The sequence below is a fragment of the Pithys albifrons genome, chromosome 2 (assembly GCF_047495875.1).
Source record: "Pithys albifrons albifrons isolate INPA30051 chromosome 2, PitAlb_v1, whole genome shotgun sequence".
Lineage (NCBI taxonomy): Eukaryota > Metazoa > Chordata > Aves > Passeriformes > Thamnophilidae > Pithys > Pithys albifrons.
Genome location: NC_092459.1, coordinates 41,143,274 through 41,161,977, shown reverse-complemented (window position 1 = coordinate 41,161,977; position 18,704 = coordinate 41,143,274). Strand labels below are relative to the sequence as shown.

At 37.7% G+C, this 18,704-nt stretch overlaps 1 protein-coding gene across 2 annotated transcripts in view; it reads left to right on the top strand.

The window, feature by feature from the left end:
• ASCC3 (activating signal cointegrator 1 complex subunit 3) overlaps nucleotides 1-18,704 on the top strand; it is a 266,328-nt gene that overhangs the window by 15,811 nt on the left and 231,813 nt on the right. For both annotated transcript variants that reach the window (XM_071548808.1, XM_071548809.1), the window contains 3 exons: nucleotides 910-1,053; nucleotides 1,764-1,914; nucleotides 9,228-9,811. In XM_071548808.1, coding sequence (XP_071404909.1) covers nucleotides 964-1,053; nucleotides 1,764-1,914; nucleotides 9,228-9,811 — 825 coding nt within the window. In that variant the 5' untranslated portion in view covers nucleotides 910-963. The remainder of the gene's footprint in view (nucleotides 1-909; nucleotides 1,054-1,763; nucleotides 1,915-9,227; nucleotides 9,812-18,704) is intronic.

Sequence of the window (18,704 nt, the reverse complement as noted above, 5' to 3'; positions counted from 1 at the left end):
TAGGTTTGTAATGGTATCATTAATTGTTTTAAAAATAATTTAAACTGTATCTTACCATCAGAAACTGTAGCTGTTCATTAAACAATTCAGCTGTGGGCACCTTCTGAAATTAAATAACTTTGAGAATAGTTTCAGTAAAAAGCTTGGAACAAGTACAATTTCAGATGGAGAACAGCTGTGTTTTGGTGTATAGATATGAGCCTGTTTCGCAGAGGAAATAAGACTGCAGAAATAGGCTGTGTTCCTGAAGAGAGCTCTGCTCCGCGATGTGTGTGTCTGTTTGCACTCCCAGTTGTGAGATGAAAACATCCCGAGGCATACTTTATTCAGTTTTATGGTAGCCCTTTTATTCTCTTGGTCTCTTATAGTAGTTCCGTGCTATGCCTATGATAATTTTTTTCCTGTCATAATTTTCTTGCTCTGTTTTTCTGATTAAAAATGGCTAAGCACTTGTCAAGAAGGATGCCTCTATCTGTATCAGCACTGGAGTCTGTTAATGACCTGAAAGCTCCAAACATGGGCTGACTCAGAGGAAATCTTCCTATACATTGTAATTGCTTACTGCTATTGGGAGCTAAAGTTCAGTTATATAGATTTCACTATAATACTCATATTAGTAGTGCTAAAGGAATATTTCCACTTTGCCTCATTGCTGGTTAACTTTTATTTAGGGAGGACAGAGAAGAACCACCTACTGAGTGACCTCTGCATGCCACCATGTTATGCCTGTGCTCTGTGCCTTTCACCTTCCTTTTATTGAATCTTACCAGCATTTTGACATTTTTTTTAACTGGTATAATTGAAGTTCCAGCCAAGTTCTGCTTGCTTGAAAAGGTCTTTCAAGTTTGTGATGTGAGTTTGTATTTATAGCATTAATAAAGCCACGTTATTTTTTCTGTTCTCATCTAGGTGCTTGAATTGGGATTTGATTTCTCATCCTATGGATCATTGAATGAGTAACAGATGGCCTTGCCTCGTCTTACAGGCGCTTTACGCTCCTTTTCAAATGTCACTAAGCATGAGGATTACAGTGAAGAATTAGCTGACTTAGCGGTAAAGCTTTTTTTCTTTTATAGAACATAATTATAGTAAGAATTGTGTGCTTTCTTCACTTGCATTGCTGTTTTATAAAAGTAGGCAAGCAAGACTGTATGGAGTGTGTATAGTTTGCTGTGCATTCCTTCATAGTGTTCTCCCTCAAAGTGAAATTTGCTGTAGCTTTGTGATTTATGCTAGGCCCTTACAACTACAATGTGCCATATGGATAGTTTTGCTTGGGTGTGTTGGTACAGCCCATCTTTCCGGACGTTGGGCAAAACTGGTGTGCTTTTAGCTCCGAGCTTATGTAGAGCTGGGAAGCCAAACGTTTCCTTTTTAATATTAAGTTCACTAAATTCAGGTACTTTCTAGTTTTTCAAGAAATAATGCATCAAAGCAGTAGATGCCTTGTGGGAACCTGTAACGTGAAATGAATTTTGAATCTTGGGAGCTTTAAATCCCTTGAAGTTGCAAGGGTTCGGCTTTATAGAGAATTTTGCTTTGAAAAGAGTCAAGTAGTGAGAAAGCGTGTGTGCTTTTATGTATCCTTCCTTCCACTCAGGAAAGAGTCTAGAAAAGGTAACAGGAAAACTGCTTGCAATCATTACTATGTATTGACTGAATGCAATTGGAAGGAGGTGTTTCTATTTGATGTTTAATTTTAAAAGAACCTTCATGTAGTAATTTGAAATAAATAAAAAAGCCTAAATATTTTGTACTTTCAGACTAAAAGGTCAAAACTACATGCACAGTTGCTGAAGTCTGATCTTACTTGGAAGAAGATAATAAAATTTGTTGATGACAATTTGGACAAAAAAGAACACCAAATGGTAAATGGTGATTTAAAAACTATATTGCAAGCTGCAAAACAAATAGGTATGTTGTCATTCTCTAATATTCTAATAATACACTGTTTTATTTGGGGATGGGTTCAAGCTGCTTTCTGTCTGCATACTTTACATATGGGTATAGTTTTGGATCTACCTTGGCACCAGTTTTTACCCTGAAATATCTTTGAAACTCAGTTAATCTAATGTACATAGTTTGGTTTTCTGTTTTATTTTAGGATATTATTCCATTGTTGTGTGGTTATTTTTGCTTTTTTGATAGTATTGTATTGCAGTGTGTGGTGTGGTTTGTGATCAACAGTTGCTAAGTGAAAACAACAAATTCGTTTGGAATGGCAGTACTCTGAGAAAAGAATAATATTGGTGTTATTTGCCTTACTTCCATGTAACTGGTGTAATGAAAAATTGGACTGCTGCATAGGTGGATAAAAATCTAAGAAATGTTTTCTGTTTTAAGTGTATGGCATTGAGGAGGGAAATAAATAATAAATTTCACTTATCTGGATTTAAACTTTTAAAACTGAAATATACTATGGAAAAAAAGTATGAAAACATAGTTTTGATTGGAAACCTAGTTTTTGATTGAGAGACTAAACCTAATACAGCTTTTGCTTTTGGCAGAATTTAACTTCATTAGCTCTTAAACTGAGCACATGCCTCAAGCTCTTGTCACGTATTTGTGAATTTTTCATTTCAGTCTCATAGGTCTATTTTTTCCTTTTTTGATAGTGTTTCAAATATCTTCAACAGAACCCTAAGTGAAAAGACTGAGAGAATTATTATAGCTAAATATATTTACTTGATTTTGGCATTATAGACCAGAGTTTTGTATCACAATATAAATGCTAACTTGCCACATTTACATTTCTATTTCTTGATATTTTTTTTAAAATACTTAATAAATTGAGAAAGAAAAAAATGTCTAAACATAGACTTTCAAACAAGGCTAGGCAAATTATTCATGTCTGACACGTAGAAATCAGTTGTGCTGTACAGTTGCAGAAGATGTCTGTTAAAGCTATTAATGCTTGTAATGGATATTGCTTTAGTGAGTCATCACAAGTATAATTTTGAGTATTTCTGGAATCACTGACAAAAATGTTTTAAACTCGTCTGGCAATACACATGTTCTAAAGTTTGCTGTGTGGTTAATTCTTTCTGTTTTAGTGACATATTTCTCTTGTTTTTATAAATTTCGTCCTATTTTTTAATCCCCGTTTTTCTAATACAAGTTTAATAGAGCTAGTGCTGCTAGTAGACTTTTATCCTCTTCAGGCTGGAATTTAAGCATGTGGCTGCCTGCCTTTCTGTGTCAGGCGTCTGGGAAGGGCCATCTCTCTGCCCCTAAGCCAAGCACCTCTTCGTGCGCACAGATTTCAGCAGGCATTTGCAACACACAAGGTTTGACGAAAAGTCATGCAAGATGAGGATTGAGTTTGTACCAACTGTCAGTGCCTAAAGTTAATAGGAAAGGTGGAGTCTGTAGGCTGGCAAAAATATGATTCTAAAATTTGCAATATAAAAAATTAAGGCCACGAGTAAGTAGGAAAAAATATTCAGCAATGGAAAAAAGGTAATAAAATAAGTGTTTGCCATTCTTTGCTGCAAATGTTATCTATGAAAATAATTTGACAGATTTGTGTTTTCTGTATTAATGATGGAAAGAAGCATTAGATGTGTGATTTTATTTTCCTTTTTTTTTTCCAATTTTTCATTTTCTGCCAAAGATAACTGCAAAATTTTTCTTTTCCATCCACCCTCCTCAACTTTTAATATGATGGGTAGGTAGAGCAAATTGAAAGACTTGAAAGTAATAGGGTTGAATTTTTGTTTGATGGAGTGGGGAAAACGAAACACGTGAAAACAGATGCATGATTATTTAGTTAAAACAATTTAAAAAGAAACCATCAGCTTTGATTCTTCTGAATAAACACGTATAATGTTATGCAGACACAAATCGGAATAGATTGCACTGATTGAAGCACAAACTGAACTGATAGTAATGTTCCAACCACCATCATCATAAATGTATACCAGGGAAAGAGAATTGCTTGTATGTCTTTTTACTTTCATTTCAAGGAAATGAAATCTCAGCCTAGTCAACAGATACTATATTATTGATTTACTTTGTGGGGGAATTGTCTCTTAATGAAATGATCTGATTAGCTTAAAAACAAAGGGTAGCTTCTAGTAGTGCTCCTCTTGCCATCTTGTCTGGCTCATCTCATTGAGATGAGAGAGGTAGTATTTTCTCAAGGGATGCCTCCACAAATAGGAAGTATTAAAAATAAAGGAGAATTAGCACATTGTAAACCTAAGAGCCTTTTCTCAAATCCTTCAATTGCTCTTTTAGTTTAATAATCTGTACTTCTATTCCAACACATCATCATGGCTAGGCTTCGTGAACGAAGATTTGAGAAGGACACTACCCACGCTTGCTGCAAGCGTGCTGGTGGCTAAAAAGGCCGATATGGGATAGGCAGGTCCGGTCACAAAAGGCATAGCGGAACGTCTCCCTGGGTGACATTGGCAAGGAACGGTTCTTTCTGCGTTGTCTTTTCTCCTCAAGACTGACTCTCCGTGCATTCTCAAAGGAAGCAGCAGTGTCGTGAATGGTGTGTCTCCATGAATCCCGATTGGAGGCCAGAGTGGACCATTGGTGGCAGTCAATATGGCCAAGGCTGAGGTGTTGTTTCAGGGAGTCCTTGTATCTCTTCTTCGGGGCTCGTCTCTTGCGGCAGCTGGTGGCGAGTTCACCATAGAGCACAATCTTTGGGAGGTGGTGATCCTCCATCCTGGAGACGTGCCCTGCCCAGCACAGCTGCGTTCTCATCAGCATGGCCTTGATACTGCTGACCCCTGCCTGTTCAAGAACACATTGGTCACGTAATCAGACCAGTGGATGTTTAGGATTGAACAGAGGCAGCGCTGATGGAAGCGTTTGAGAAGCCGCAGGTGGTGGTGGTAGATGACCCAGGATTCAAACCCATATAAAAGAGTAGACAGTACAATGGCTCTGTAGACACTAATCTTTGTACTTTTCTTCAGGTGTTTATTGGACCAGACTCTTTTATGGAGTTTTCTGAAGGCTCTGTATGCCTTTGCTAGCCTGTTGTCTATCTCTTTGTCAATCTTACCATCTGAGGAAATGATACTTCCCAGATAGGTGAACTGCTGGACTGACTTAAGCTCTGAATTGCCTATGGTGATGTGAGGATGATGGAAGACTTCTTGAGGTGCAGGTTGGTAGAGAACTTCCGTCTTCTTCGGGCTGACTTCCAGCCCAAAAAGCTCAGCAGCCTCTGCAAAGCAGGATGTTAAGCGCTGCAGAGCTGCTTCTGTGTGAGCAACGAGGGCAGCATTGTCAGCAAAAAGCAGCTCACGGACAAGGTGGTTTAGGGTCTTATTGTGGGCCTTCAGTCGCCTTAGATTGAATAGGCTTCCATCGGTACGATATCGGATGTAGATGCCGTTTTCTTCATCGTGGTCTACTGTGACTCTTTGGAGCATCATGCTGAAGAAGATTGTGAATAGAGTTGGTGCAAGAACGCAACCTTGTTTCACACCATTGGTTATTGGAAAGGGCTCCGAGAGTGCATCGCCATATCTGACTTGTCCACGCTGATCCTCATGTAGCAGGATGATCATTTTGAGGAACTTGGGGGGACATCCTAAACGTTCCAGGATCTGCCACAGGCCTTTTCTGCTCACAGTGTCGAAAGCTTTGGTGAGGTCAACGAAGGTTACATAGAGACCTTTGTTTTGTTCCCTGCACTTCTCTTGCAGTTGTCTGAGAACAAACACCATGTCTGTGGTGCTCCTATTGGCTCTGAAACCACACTGGGTTTCAGGTAGAAGATCTTCTGCAATAGTGGGCACTAATCTGTTCAGAAGTATTCTTGCAAGGATTTTACCAGCAATGGAGAGCAAAGTAATACCTCGGTAATTTGAGCAGTCTGATTTTTCTCCTTTCTTCTTGTACAGGGTAATGATGACTGCATCACGGAGATCTGGTGGTAGTTCCCCTTGTTCCCAGCAACGCACAACAAGCTCGTGGAATTTGGCATGGAGTGCTTGACCTCCATGCTTCCAGATTTCAGGTGGAATTCCATCAACCCCAACTGCCTTGCCAGTTTTCACCTGTTGTGTGGCCTTGAGTATCTCTCCCATAGTAGGGGCTGCATCCAATTCATGTTTCACTGGTTGTTGTGTAATGTGCTGAATTGCTGAGCCTTGGACTACACGGTTGGTGCTGAAGAGTCTGAAAGTGCTCAGACCATCGGTTCAGGATGGAGGTTTTATCTGTTAGAAGCAGTTGACCATCTGCACTGAGTAGGGGGCTTTGAACCTGGTGTGTGGGTCCGTACACTGCTTTCAGGGCCTCATAGAATCCTCTTTGGTCACCCAAATCTGCGCATAGTTGTGTCTTTTCTGCTAGGTGGAGCCACCATTTGTTCTGGATGTCTCAAAGTTTCTGTTGGAGTTTGCTGCATGCAAGACGAAAGGCAGTTTTTCTTATATGGCAAGATGGCTGAGCAAGGTGTGCTTGGTGAGCAGTTCTCTTCTTCTTCAGCAATTCCTGGATTTCTTGATTGTTGTCATCAAACCAGTCTTTGTTTTTCTTGGAGGAGAACCCTAGGGACTCTTCAGAGGACTGCAGGATGCAACTTTTAATATGTTGCCAAAGCGCTTCAGGAGAGGGATCTATGGGATTATCTTTAAGTCTAGTTTGAAGGTTTACCTGGAAGCTGTCTCTCACTGTGGCTGTTTGAAGATTGCTGACTTGGAGCCTCCTCCTTGGAATGCCACCTCTCTTAGGTTTGGGCTTGAAGTGGCGGTTAAGTTTGCAGCGCACAAGGCGGTGGTCTGTTTGACATTCTGCACTCGGCATCACTCGAGTATGACGGACATCACTGACATTTCTCTGTTGCACTAAGATATAGTCAATGAGGTGCCAGTGTAGAATTTGTCTTTTTCCGCTGGGTCAGCTTGGAGAGTTGGGGCATATACGCTAAAAAGAACAACATGTTGCTTGTTGTGTAGAGGGAGGCGTAAGGACATAATGCGATCAGAATGACCTGTCGGCAGATTTTCAAGTTTGGAGGCAATGGAGTTTTTAATCATGAAGCCAACTCCTGAAAGGTGTCTTTCGGTTTTGGGTTTGCCTGACCAATAGAGTGTGTAGCCAGCACCATGTTCTTTAAGGCTGCCTTCCTCATGAAGACGAACTTCACTGAGAGCAGCAATGTCAATGTTGAGCCGTGACAGTTCGTGGGCAATTAGAGCAGAACGACGCTCAGGACGTCCACTATCCCCAGTATCAAGCATGGTTCTGATGTTCCAACATGCGAGTGTTAGTTTGAGCACACCTTTGCAGGCAGGTGTATGCCTTTGAAATCTCTTTGTTTTTGTTTGACCACATGGAAGATGCCAGTTGGCCACGGTTATCCAACCGGGTGTGGAGATGAGCTTTGTTTAGGCCACCTTTGCTAGGCCCCTCTCCGTGTGGAGCAAGCAGTGCTGTCCCTAGAAAAGGCTGCTTGGTCATTCAGGATGCTGCCGCAAGAGACTGTCATCTCCGGGGTCAAGTCTCTAATGACCCATATCCTGAACCGCCTGCATGCAGGGTTGGGTCTGCGGCTTCCAGCTGCTTCCTATCACCTGCCGTTTTCGACCCTCACCTGTTGCTACAGGGCTTTGCAATATGGGTGAACCCTTCGAGCCTGCGCAATGGATTTTTGAGGAGAGGCACAGCGTGCGCAGAACTGGGCCCACCCTTTACTCCTAAGGTTCATCTGCCACGGCCTAGCAAGCTTGGACGGTGACAGCGAATACCTCAGGACGTGGGTTTTGTTAGGGTATCCTTCTCTTAGATGGATGGCCTTACAGGGCTAAATGAGCTCCATCTGCCCGGGTTTGGGTTTGGAGTTGTCCTTCTCCTAGGATGGTTGCCAGACGGCTAGCGAGCCCATCCTGCCCGTGGACACACTTTGTCTGACCCTTCAGCTGAGTCCTGTTTGGCATGGGAGACCCTACCGGCGGCACAAACCACCTCCAGCATAGCTCTCAACCTCATGAGGGCACGCAAGCTTCTCCCCCGCGACAAGGGGGTGTCCCCGGAGAAGATTCCAACACAAGTGACTTTAAATAATATGTATTTGTATTTTAGGAATATAAGAATGAGTTTCATGCAGCCAAACTTAGGACTACAATTTTTCAAATGTGGAGGTTTTTTCCTGTGATTCTTATATAGTTAATGCTAAAAGGGAATGGCTGAACCACCTTTTTTCTCTGAGATATATAAATATGTCATGTATCTTCCATATGTAGGTATCCAATTATCTTGTAAATATCACCTTCAGTCCTGTCCACCTTTTCAAAGTGCACCACAGGGAAATACAAGCTAAATATTGAATTTTTTGGCACTTTCATTTATATATAATGTTTCTAGTTACTAGCCTTGTTCCCTCTACTTTTGCTGGATTTTTTTGCTCTTTCCGGTTACAGGAAGAAACCCCTCGCTTTACCTGGGGTTAAACCTAACCTAAGTTGAATCAAGTCAGAAGTAAAAAAAAATCAGCACATTTCCATCATATAAATAAATAAATGAAACACACACACACACCACTCACCCCATCCCATTATGCTGGCTGGTTTTGTTTAGTTTATGTTTGATGACTTTCAAAATTGTTAGTAGTGACATTTTCATTCATCATATGGAGGTTTTGCGTATGTTTTCCTTGAGTACCTTTGTGAATATTTGTGTAAGAAGTAAATTTATGTTTTTATCTAATAACATATTTATTTGCATTATATGATGCTTTGTAAATAGAAATTTGAATTCATGCATTTATTTGCTTTAATTATTTTGAGCAGTTTTTCTAACTAATACACATTCTGTAGTAATTCTACTGAGAATTACTACAAGAATTCAGTAATTCCCAACTGAATTCTGGATATTTAGTCTGTTATGAATATTCAGATTAGGCAGTGAATAAATAGTGAAACAAAGTGGAAATTTGTTATCATTAAAGAGCTCATAAATATACTATTGTGACTTTAAGTCTTCTGGCAAGTTTTTTTCTCTAGCTTGGAAAAATGAGAAAGCATTGGTAAGTCTTAATATGAATTTTTAGTACACAGAAAGATAATGAAGACAGATTCTTTATTATCACCTACCTTTTATAATTCAGTACCTTGCAACAATTATTAATTGTTATGGTCTTCTTTTGATAGCTGTTTTGATGAGACTTGCAGCAAGAAATTGAACACAGTTATGTTATAGGTACTGAAAATGTATTAATATGAAGTGTATAAAGTTGCATTTGGTTTTGTTAACAGTTGGAGCTGAAAATGGGCAAGAAGCAATTGAAAGTGGAGCTGTTTTTCTCTTTAAGACATTTCACGGGAAAGAATGTGTTGGCCACGATGAGACAAAGGTGATCAAGCAGATGTTTGGACCATTTCCATCATCATCTGCTACTGCAGCTTGTAATGCCACATCTCGAATTGCTTCTCACTTCACCGAAGAACAGATTAAGGCCCTCATACAGATGCCTGAAGAGCAAAATGGTGATAATGGTGTGTTCTTCGGTAAAAATATAGTGTTTTCATTTGATATGCATGATTTGGATCACTCTGAAGAGCTGCCTGTGAATGGTGAGGCTGATGCACAGAAAAATATAAGCTTAGATTATAACAAATTTCTGAATAACCAGCTGAATCACTTACAGAATTACTGTGATGAGAAATCTGATCTCAAATCTTTGGAAAAAGTAGATGATTCTTTTTTATGGTGTGAAGTTGGAAAGTACCTGAAGGAATCTCAAGGGAGTAACCCAGGAGGGCCTACAACAGAAGACCTCTGCTGTACTTTGTATGAGATCCTTGCTTCTACTAAAAGTGGTGATGAACTTCAAAATGAGGTACAGTAGCATGTTAACTATACTGCATATATTTGAATACTACAGAAATATACAATTATTTCATACTAGTTTATGCCAATATACTTTATACAAGTGTCATCTCTGGATTTTTGTTTTTTGTTTTTGTTTTTTTTTTTTTATTTGTCTTGAGAGAAATCACATTGCAACATCATAATTAACCAGGTGGAAGTTGTATGCAGCATGAGTTTCATCTGAATAGTCTCCTTTTCCCTCATAACAGACAGACTGGTTTTTTTCTTGGTTGTTTTTTTTTTGTGGCCGTTTGCTCAGCTTCTCCCTACTTTCTTTTTAAGCAAAAGCCAGTTTAGGCTTCCTGTAAAAGTGTGAGAAAGTTGCCAAGACAAACTGAGGTTAACTTCCTTGGTCAGATTTCATCTCCAGTTTCAGACCCTCCCTATTGCTAGAGGGCTGCGCGGGTGGTGCTGCTGTTTTCAAACTTTGTCATATCATGTCTATGTCTTTCAATGAGAAAAGGGGATGACTGGCTTTATTGCAAGAAGGGCAAAGAAAGCTTGAGGGAGAGGGAACAGTTACTGGAGTTGAAGGATAAGCATAGGAGTAGAAAGGGGAAAAAGCATGATTAAAGGCTGGTGAAGAGGTTTTCCAGGTGTGTGCATAAGATAATCTAGGCAAGAGAGAACTGGTTTTGAATGGGGTTGGGAAAGAATTCCTGCAATTCACTAATTTTCTTGTGTTCTTTCTGTAGTGTTTACTTTATTTTTCCTAACTTCCCCTGCTTTCCTTTGCTGGAAACATCCAGTACTTAAGTTCTCAAACTGACTTTTCAAAGACTAAATTTGAAAATTTGCTACAGGATAAAGCTGATGGTAGAAATAGGCAATCCTGTGAAAAGACAGTATAGTGAAAATTTTCAGGAATTTTACCATTGCAATTGCAATTTTTATTTTTCTTATGAAAACATTAACTGATCAAGAAGACTCCCTGAGTATTTCATTTTAGGTTTAAATAACTGGTTATTGTTATCTAATGCATAATGATATAGTTGCTGAAGCCATATTATTGTTTTTGTTTGGTGATTGGAAGACCAAATTTTGACTGTCCTTTGAGCTATTTTCTGCATATGAATATTTTCTTACAGACTTCTTCTAATTTGAGATCCTGCATATTAATGGTAGCTGATCTAATTTCTACTCCATTGAAATATATTTGAAAAATATCACTTCAGTGCATGTCTGCAAGCAGTTTCATATTTTGGGTGGTCATAATGAGGGAACACACATGAAAATAGAAGACTGAACAGATCTTGGATAAGGAGGTTGGATAAAGAAACTTACATGTCAAAAGAAACACAAAAAAGAGTATCTTCATTTGTCATAGGCAAATGAAGTTTAGAATTCTGTACTTCTGCATAATGCCTACTTAGTGTCTAAGTTTAATTTGTAAAATTTGTTAAAGGGAATGCTCAAAACCTTTCACTGGAAGCAAGAAGAAATAACATTATTTTTATTTGCAAATTTATGACCATAATGGGTTGCTACACCAACTGACAGAAAGTTCAAACGATCAGTTTTTATGTAGGTCACCAATAAAGACGTTCTTTGCATTAGTTTTTTGAACAAAGAATTCTTGGCAAAATTTCTCTTTTGATGGCTTTACATTTTTAATTTGATAATATGAAAAAATTGCAAACTGAAGATCATTTAGTAAGAGTAGTTTCTTTTGTTTGTGTCATTAGAGAGAAAAAGGATTCTTTTCCTTTGGGTGTCTGAGAACTGTATCTTATTTTGGATTTTTAAAAACTCTTAATAATAAAAAATAAGATCTCTCAATTCTCCTTATTTCGGCCCCTGTGTTGCCTTTCCATACAATGGTCATATTTCATTGTTCATTGCACAATATGGAGATCAAGGAAGGAGTAAGACAAATTTGAACCTGATCACCTTTTGTTAAAAGCTACCTGGCATTTGTATTGTCCTCTCTGTAAGCAGTCGTGGCTTGAAAATTTCTTCTGGGCTTTGGATTTTAGGATCACTTAGAGATTTTATTTTTTTCATTATGGCAGTTTTGTTGGTGCCTTCATTAAGAGCAGTTGGTGCTTTTAAACCTGAAGATAAGCGATTTCTAGAACTAGGTCATAGGTTTGCCATATAAGATGGTATGATAAGTATGTGATTGATCATTTGTACTGAAAATCTTACATTACCTGCTAAAGTGTCTATGCTCTATGAATTTTTTTCTTTATGAAAGAAAAAAAAGGAACTCTTGATATGAAAGGACAATTCTTTATAAATAAAAATCCAGATCTATGAAACACATTTTTATAGTTTCAAACAGTTTATTATTAAACAAGAAAAGAACTTGGTACTGAGCATATTGGCTGTGGACTTCTGTAAGACAAGTTCATGTGACCCTTAAGCAAACTTTATTGAGATTTCAGACTACCGTAAGAATACGAGAATTTTATATCACTTCTGGGGTGGAATCCTGGTTGGTGTTTTGTTTTTTGGGTTTTTCTGGGGGGTGCGTGTGTGTGTTTGTTTAGTGTTTGTATAGGCACACATGTATGCTACTCTAGATTCTTATCTACTTAATGAACTCTACAAGGAATCGAAATTAGTTGCTTTCCCCATCAGTGTATTGCTTATGTTTAAAGTGGTTGGCAAGGAAGGAGAAATACTTTATTCCTTGTTTCCACTATTTAAGAACATTCCACTCCTCCTTTGGGACAGTTTGTTTATCTGGCATATCACTGGTGACTCTTAATTAGAGGATATTGATTCTTATGATTGAAGCGATATGGGACTTATAACTTACTTTCTAAGTGTTTAGGACATGCTTTTCATTGGGGACATAAAGTCTAGTCAAGCTAAATGACAGCTACACACTTTTCACAATGTGTCAGATTTTGCTGAGTACAAGATGGTAATGATGCAGTAACAAGACCATTATATAAAAACTGAAAGAAAAAAAATGGATGGACAACTACAGAGTTTGGCCATTAACTCTTGTGGGTTCTTTTATTTTTTTTTATTAAAACTTAGTACGCAGTGCATTCCCCAAGTTAAACACTCGGTTTCTAATATATGAGGATTCCAGAATGAAGATTGGAGCCATCTGAGAGCATTTTAGCAGATTTTCCACCTATCAAGTCCCAGGGTAACTAGGAAAAAGTGGGGAGAGTTTAGTTCCTCTTTGATTATGCCATGCTGTTCTTAGAAGGCATGTCTCTTTTTTCATTAAACCTTGTCATAGTTTATTTGCAAATTTTTTCTGAATTTTAGTTTGGAAATACTTCTCTATTTTTACAATAAGGCAGAGGTATATTATCCCTTTATCATAACAAATGAGGAAGACATTTCCTACAGATATAAAGTAACTAGAGGAGAAAAAGGAAATGCAATCAGAATTGTGTTAAGATCTAATTAATACAACATATATTATGAAAAATTGTGTATTCTTTTCATCTTGGGATGAGGAAAGAACTTTGCTCAGATAAAATTAAGAATATTAATGTAATTCAGTGTATTAGATTAAATGGTGTTTCCCTGACAAAACTATTTAAAATGATGTGTAAATGACTAGTGGAATGCTAGGCTAAGATGTGAAACAGCAGCTGTTTCAAAAAAATTCCATTGTAAGTATTAGTTTCAGTATTATGTAATAACACATATGTTTACTTATCTGTACACTTGATACATTTATTTGCCTATATAATAAGACACAAGGCATTTACTGTGTAGGCTTTTTTTGTCTGCTTTATAGTTGGAACTGTTTTCCATCTCTCTGCATTGAAAGGTTAACATGTACAAATCAAAGTAGACCTGAAATCAGAAAAGTCCAAGTTGTGGAATATAGGTTTTATATGATGAAAAAAAAGAGGTCATGAGTTGAGCAGCACCTCTTCCTGTATGTGTTCCTTATTAGATCCATCTAGTAATATACTCATCATTAGAGCCAAAAGGTTATTGCTGTATTACTGAAATTCGGTTATTTTCAAACTTATTTCAGAATGGAAGGTAACAGTTTTATTGTTTCATTAAGTCGATTTTTTTTCAGTATAGTGTAGATGGGCCTCTGAATGCTTGATGTAGCAACAGACTTTTAGACAGTTTTCCCCAGTCTCTTCTATGTGGAGCACTGTTGTCTCTAAGGCTTCTGGCTTTGACTTTTCTTTAGCTGCCTTTGTCACTGCTAGCAAAATAATGATTTTTTTTTCCCACATGAGTTCATCTACATTTTTTCTGTTGCCTTGTCTTAATCCCACCACAAATGTCTGCCAGTATGCTTTATTGGTTGAACCTGTAAATGCTCATAGGATCAAAAACAAGGGGAATGGAACTAATTTGTCAATTCAATGAACTGGCGGGTACCTCCTCTGTGTCTGCCACTAGCCTTCTTGCAAAAAAATACAGAAGAGTAAAGGAAAGCCAAATATGTTTAAACTTTCACAGAATCAAGAAGGTACCTTTTCTGTCAGTGATACAATATCTTAAACTGAGGAAGACTCATCAATAAAAGAATGTTGGAAAATTTGTGCCAACTTCTCCCCTGAAGACTGCTCCAATCTTGTGGCCTGGGTGTTTAAAATAAGCCCATGTTTTCTGCTTTTTTACTTAATTCGGGGCAGGTCTTATGATGACTTCTCCTGTGCTACAGTTGTCCTCTTTTTTTTTATCAAAGCAGTTTTAAAAATGAGTGTCAAAGAACTGTGTTGTAACTTCTTTTCCAGATGATGCTATGCCTTTTAAACACTGCCTTTCTTTTCATTTACCCTTGGGCAGTTCCTTGCCAACTTTTAATTCTTCTATTACTACTCATCTTCACAAATTTAACAAGTCCTCATGTGAAAAATTGCAATGTTTTAAATGAAGTCCAGATGTGAGACAACTGCTATTCATTTATTTTCTAGATTAACAAGCTGTTAGACCAAGTGATGTATCATTAGTAAACCCATGATGTGTTTATACCTGGATGTCTTTTTGATTCTTTCCAAAATATAACCTATTAACTCATCTTCAATCATATTTATATTTTTCTTATCTGCAGTGTTATTGCACTTGTAGATATGTGATCCATGACCGACAATTTCATGTGTCAGTTTCTGAAGAATTATGAAAGATTACATTGCATTTAACCTGCATGAACAGTGAACTCTGAATTTGGTGCCTAGCTTTGATGTGATCATTTTTGAAGCCATGCTCTTTTCTCTTTTACTGCTTTTTTCTTATATCCAAAATAATTTTTTAACCATAGAAAAATTCAAATTTTAATATTGAACTGAACTAAAGCATTGTCAGTAACTTTAAAGAGTCAAAATTTTCCTTTCAATAGGGAAATTTGTGCTACAATCAGGGGCCTAGATAATGAAGTCAGCTGGTCCGTGGAACTCAAAATGGAAAACATGTCTGGATACTTTGAAAAGAAAATACACTAAAAGTGTTTCCTGATGTAGGGTTATGAGCCATTAAATAGAATCATAGAATATGAGGATAGAAGGGACCTCAAGAATCATTCAGTTCAACCTTTTATGGCAAAAGTATGGTCTAGGCAAGATGGAGCAACACCCTGCCCAGCGGAATCTTTAAAGAGTCCAGTGTTGAGGAATCGACCATATCCCTGGAAAGATTATTCCAAAGACTGATCTCATTGTGAAAATTTTTCCTCCTGTGTCCAATCAAAATACCCCCAACAGTAACTTGTACCTATTGCCCTGTCTTTTCCACGTGACTTCTTCTAAAGGGGCAGTCTCTACTTTCTTTGCAAGGCACCTTTTAAATGCTCGAACATGATGATAAGGTTTCTCTTAAGCCGTCATTTCTCAAGGCTCTACAAACCATTTCTCTTGGCCTTTCCTCACATGGCAGGCTTCCCAGTCCTTGGATCATCTTTGTGGCCTTTCTCTGGACCCTTTCCAGCTTGCCCATGTCTTTTGTGTATAGAGTCCAGTGAAGGGTCACTGGGATGATGAAGGGACTGGAGCATCTGACATGCAAGAAAGAGACTGAGAATGCTGGAGTTATTAAGCCTGGAGAAGGGAAGTCTTCAGGATCTGATCAGATGTGGTGGTGAGGGAGTGAAGAAAATGTAACCAGACTTCTTTTGATTATACCTAATGGCAGGACTACAGACAGTGGATTTAAATTGGATTACAGGATATTCCATGTAAACATAAAATTTTGTGTCACTGTAAGAGTGGTCAGAGCAGTTTGATCAAGAGGTTGTGCGATCTCCAGCCCCAGAAACTAGATAATTTCCAGAGGTTTCTTCCAACCTCAGCCGTTCTGTGATTCTGTAATTTTAATTAAAAACTGGAAGTAACTGGAGAAAATTCTTCTGCTATATTTACCCCTAATTCTTAATTAACTTAAGTCTTCATTATTCCTGATGGATTTCTTACAATAAAATCAATCCCTTATGCTAATATGTTCTCTTTTTAGTCAAAAAGCTTATTTTTTGTAATAAGTTTGTTGTTTAGTAGAATCTCATAGTATGTAAGTAGAATGTGCCTTTTAAATACTTAAATTTTAACCTTATATGTAACTTAATTAATGGATGATGGTATACAGGAAATAAATAGTCCTTGTATTGCAAGTAATCTCAATTAGGTTTTAAAGTGACCTCAATTTCAGAAGTGTTAAATAGGTCTCCTAAATTAAGTATCTATCTGAATAACAGACATTTGTTGTCCAGAGAAATAATTCATTTAGTTTCCTGCATTACACTGAAATCTATAATAGTCACTATTCTTTTAAGAGAAAATTACATTAGGTCTTAGCTCACATGACCAAATTTCTAATACCCTTTAAAAACCTAACATAATTTATGTGAATGTTAAAAACATTTTCTGTGTGTGAGTGAAGACAAATGTAATGCTGTGAAATAACGCTGAAATACAGTGCAACAAGAAAGCATATTTTAGAGCTCATAATGCAACCTCTGGAAAAGAATTTTGTAATTTCTACGGACTGCACACACTTACTCATTCCTTCTGGTAAAGGAATGAAAGAGAATATACCACACTGCACATTAGGTTATTTTATAAGAAAGTGTGTGTAGATTTTCATTCCTATTAGTGGCTTAGCGTGCTGTTTGTCAGTCGCAAACACTGCAGACATTGTTCTCTGTTTACTTCTTGCTCATTGCTTTCAAGAGTAGTAAGAACTTTAGTGTAACATTTACAAATAAAAACCATATGTTAATATCTAAACATTCCATGACCCCAGAAATACTTAGCTTACATTTCTATACCTGAATTCTGTTTAATAATCCTCGGATCTATATTGAGAGTGATTCCCTGAACAGTCTGCATATGTAGTTTATTTTAAGAACTCTGAACTCCTCGCATTTCACATTATGATACTGACTGTGAAAAGTACTTCAGCATTTCATTTCTCTGCAGACTTGTGTGGCACTCAGGTGCTAGTTTCAAGATCATTGTTCTGACATACTGTGCAGACTCTAAACAGAGGTGCTTTCAAGAAATAGGCTGCACTGTCTGTGCATGGTGCAATTGGCTCAATATTTGACTAATGCTGTTGCTTGGCTCAGAGGTCAAGAGAAGCTTGTTTGCATGTTCTGTGTAGCCATTTCCCTAGCTACAAGCTGACCTTCACCATCAGAAAAGTGCACTGTGCAGGTGTAAAAGTAGATATTTGCTTTGCTTTCCTTAAGCAAAATAGAATCTAAAGTGTCAGCTTCTTGCTGCTTTTTAGAATGCCAGATATTGGGCTTTGCAAAAACTTGGCTCCTCCAAATACCCAACATGAATGCTCTGCTATTGGAAGCTCAGTTTTGCCTGTCAGTAGGTGGGCACATCAGTCTAATTGCGTGTTCTTCATGGCTCCCAGAGGAGTCTCTGTTCCCTGTCAAAGCCAAAGCTTGGCTTTTCTGTATAAGCTGCTGCTCTTCTCTTCAAGCATAGGACTCCCAGCTGCAGCTTCTCTGACTCAGGTGAAGCAGAACCAAAGGTGCTCTGAGACCCCCAGCATAAGGCTGCTATTTTCCCTGCACAGTTTTCGTGAAGCCACTGTTAGCTGGAGAAAGACAACTTGGATGTCAAAATGCAATTTGGCATAACTTGAGGCCAATCTACATAGACTCAATACACAATTTTTAGAAAATTTAGTGGGAAGCACTGTTTGAAGTATAATAAATAGCTTAATGTACTGAGGCATAAGTAAACAATACAGCTTGTTAGGGAATTAGAAAGTAAAATTGGCCAGAAACTGAAGTCAGTACTGAAATGGTTGGTGTGATTGTCAAAAGTGGAAGAAACAGGCAAACTGACTAAATTTTTAAATAATAATTAAATATGTGTAAGCACAAAGACAAAATCTCTATGATAATATACTGGCATTTTTAAAATCAGTTCGAGATTTTTTTCTTGATTTCAAAAGTTTTTCATTGTTGGGGGTTTTTTTCCTACCTGTCTTAGTCTTGCTTATGTTTTTAACTCACTTTACAGAGATGATTTCAGAACCATGTATAGCTGATATTTTTACATGCATAGGCAGCAACATAGTGCAGTTACAAATAGGATTGTCCTAACATGTATTACTATGTTGCTTGGGAAATTTTTGCCACTTAGGAGATGTTATGGTGCTGTGGCATTTTTATGAGACTTTCCCACAAACGAACAGGATATCTGGTTACACACTCGCAGGTTAAGCTACTTAAAGTAGTAAAGAGAAGTTAATTCACTGAGTTTTAAACTGTTAATAAAATAGTCTTGAACAACTGATATAAACAGATGTAGCAATAACTACATAAACCATTTAACAAACACTGAATACTCGTGTGAATAGAGAGTAGTCATACTGCAAATTTTTTTCAAAAAATGCAAAATAGATTACATTTATGGGGGTTTTGTAATAAAAAAATTAGCTGAAACAGTTTGGTTTAAAGCATGAAC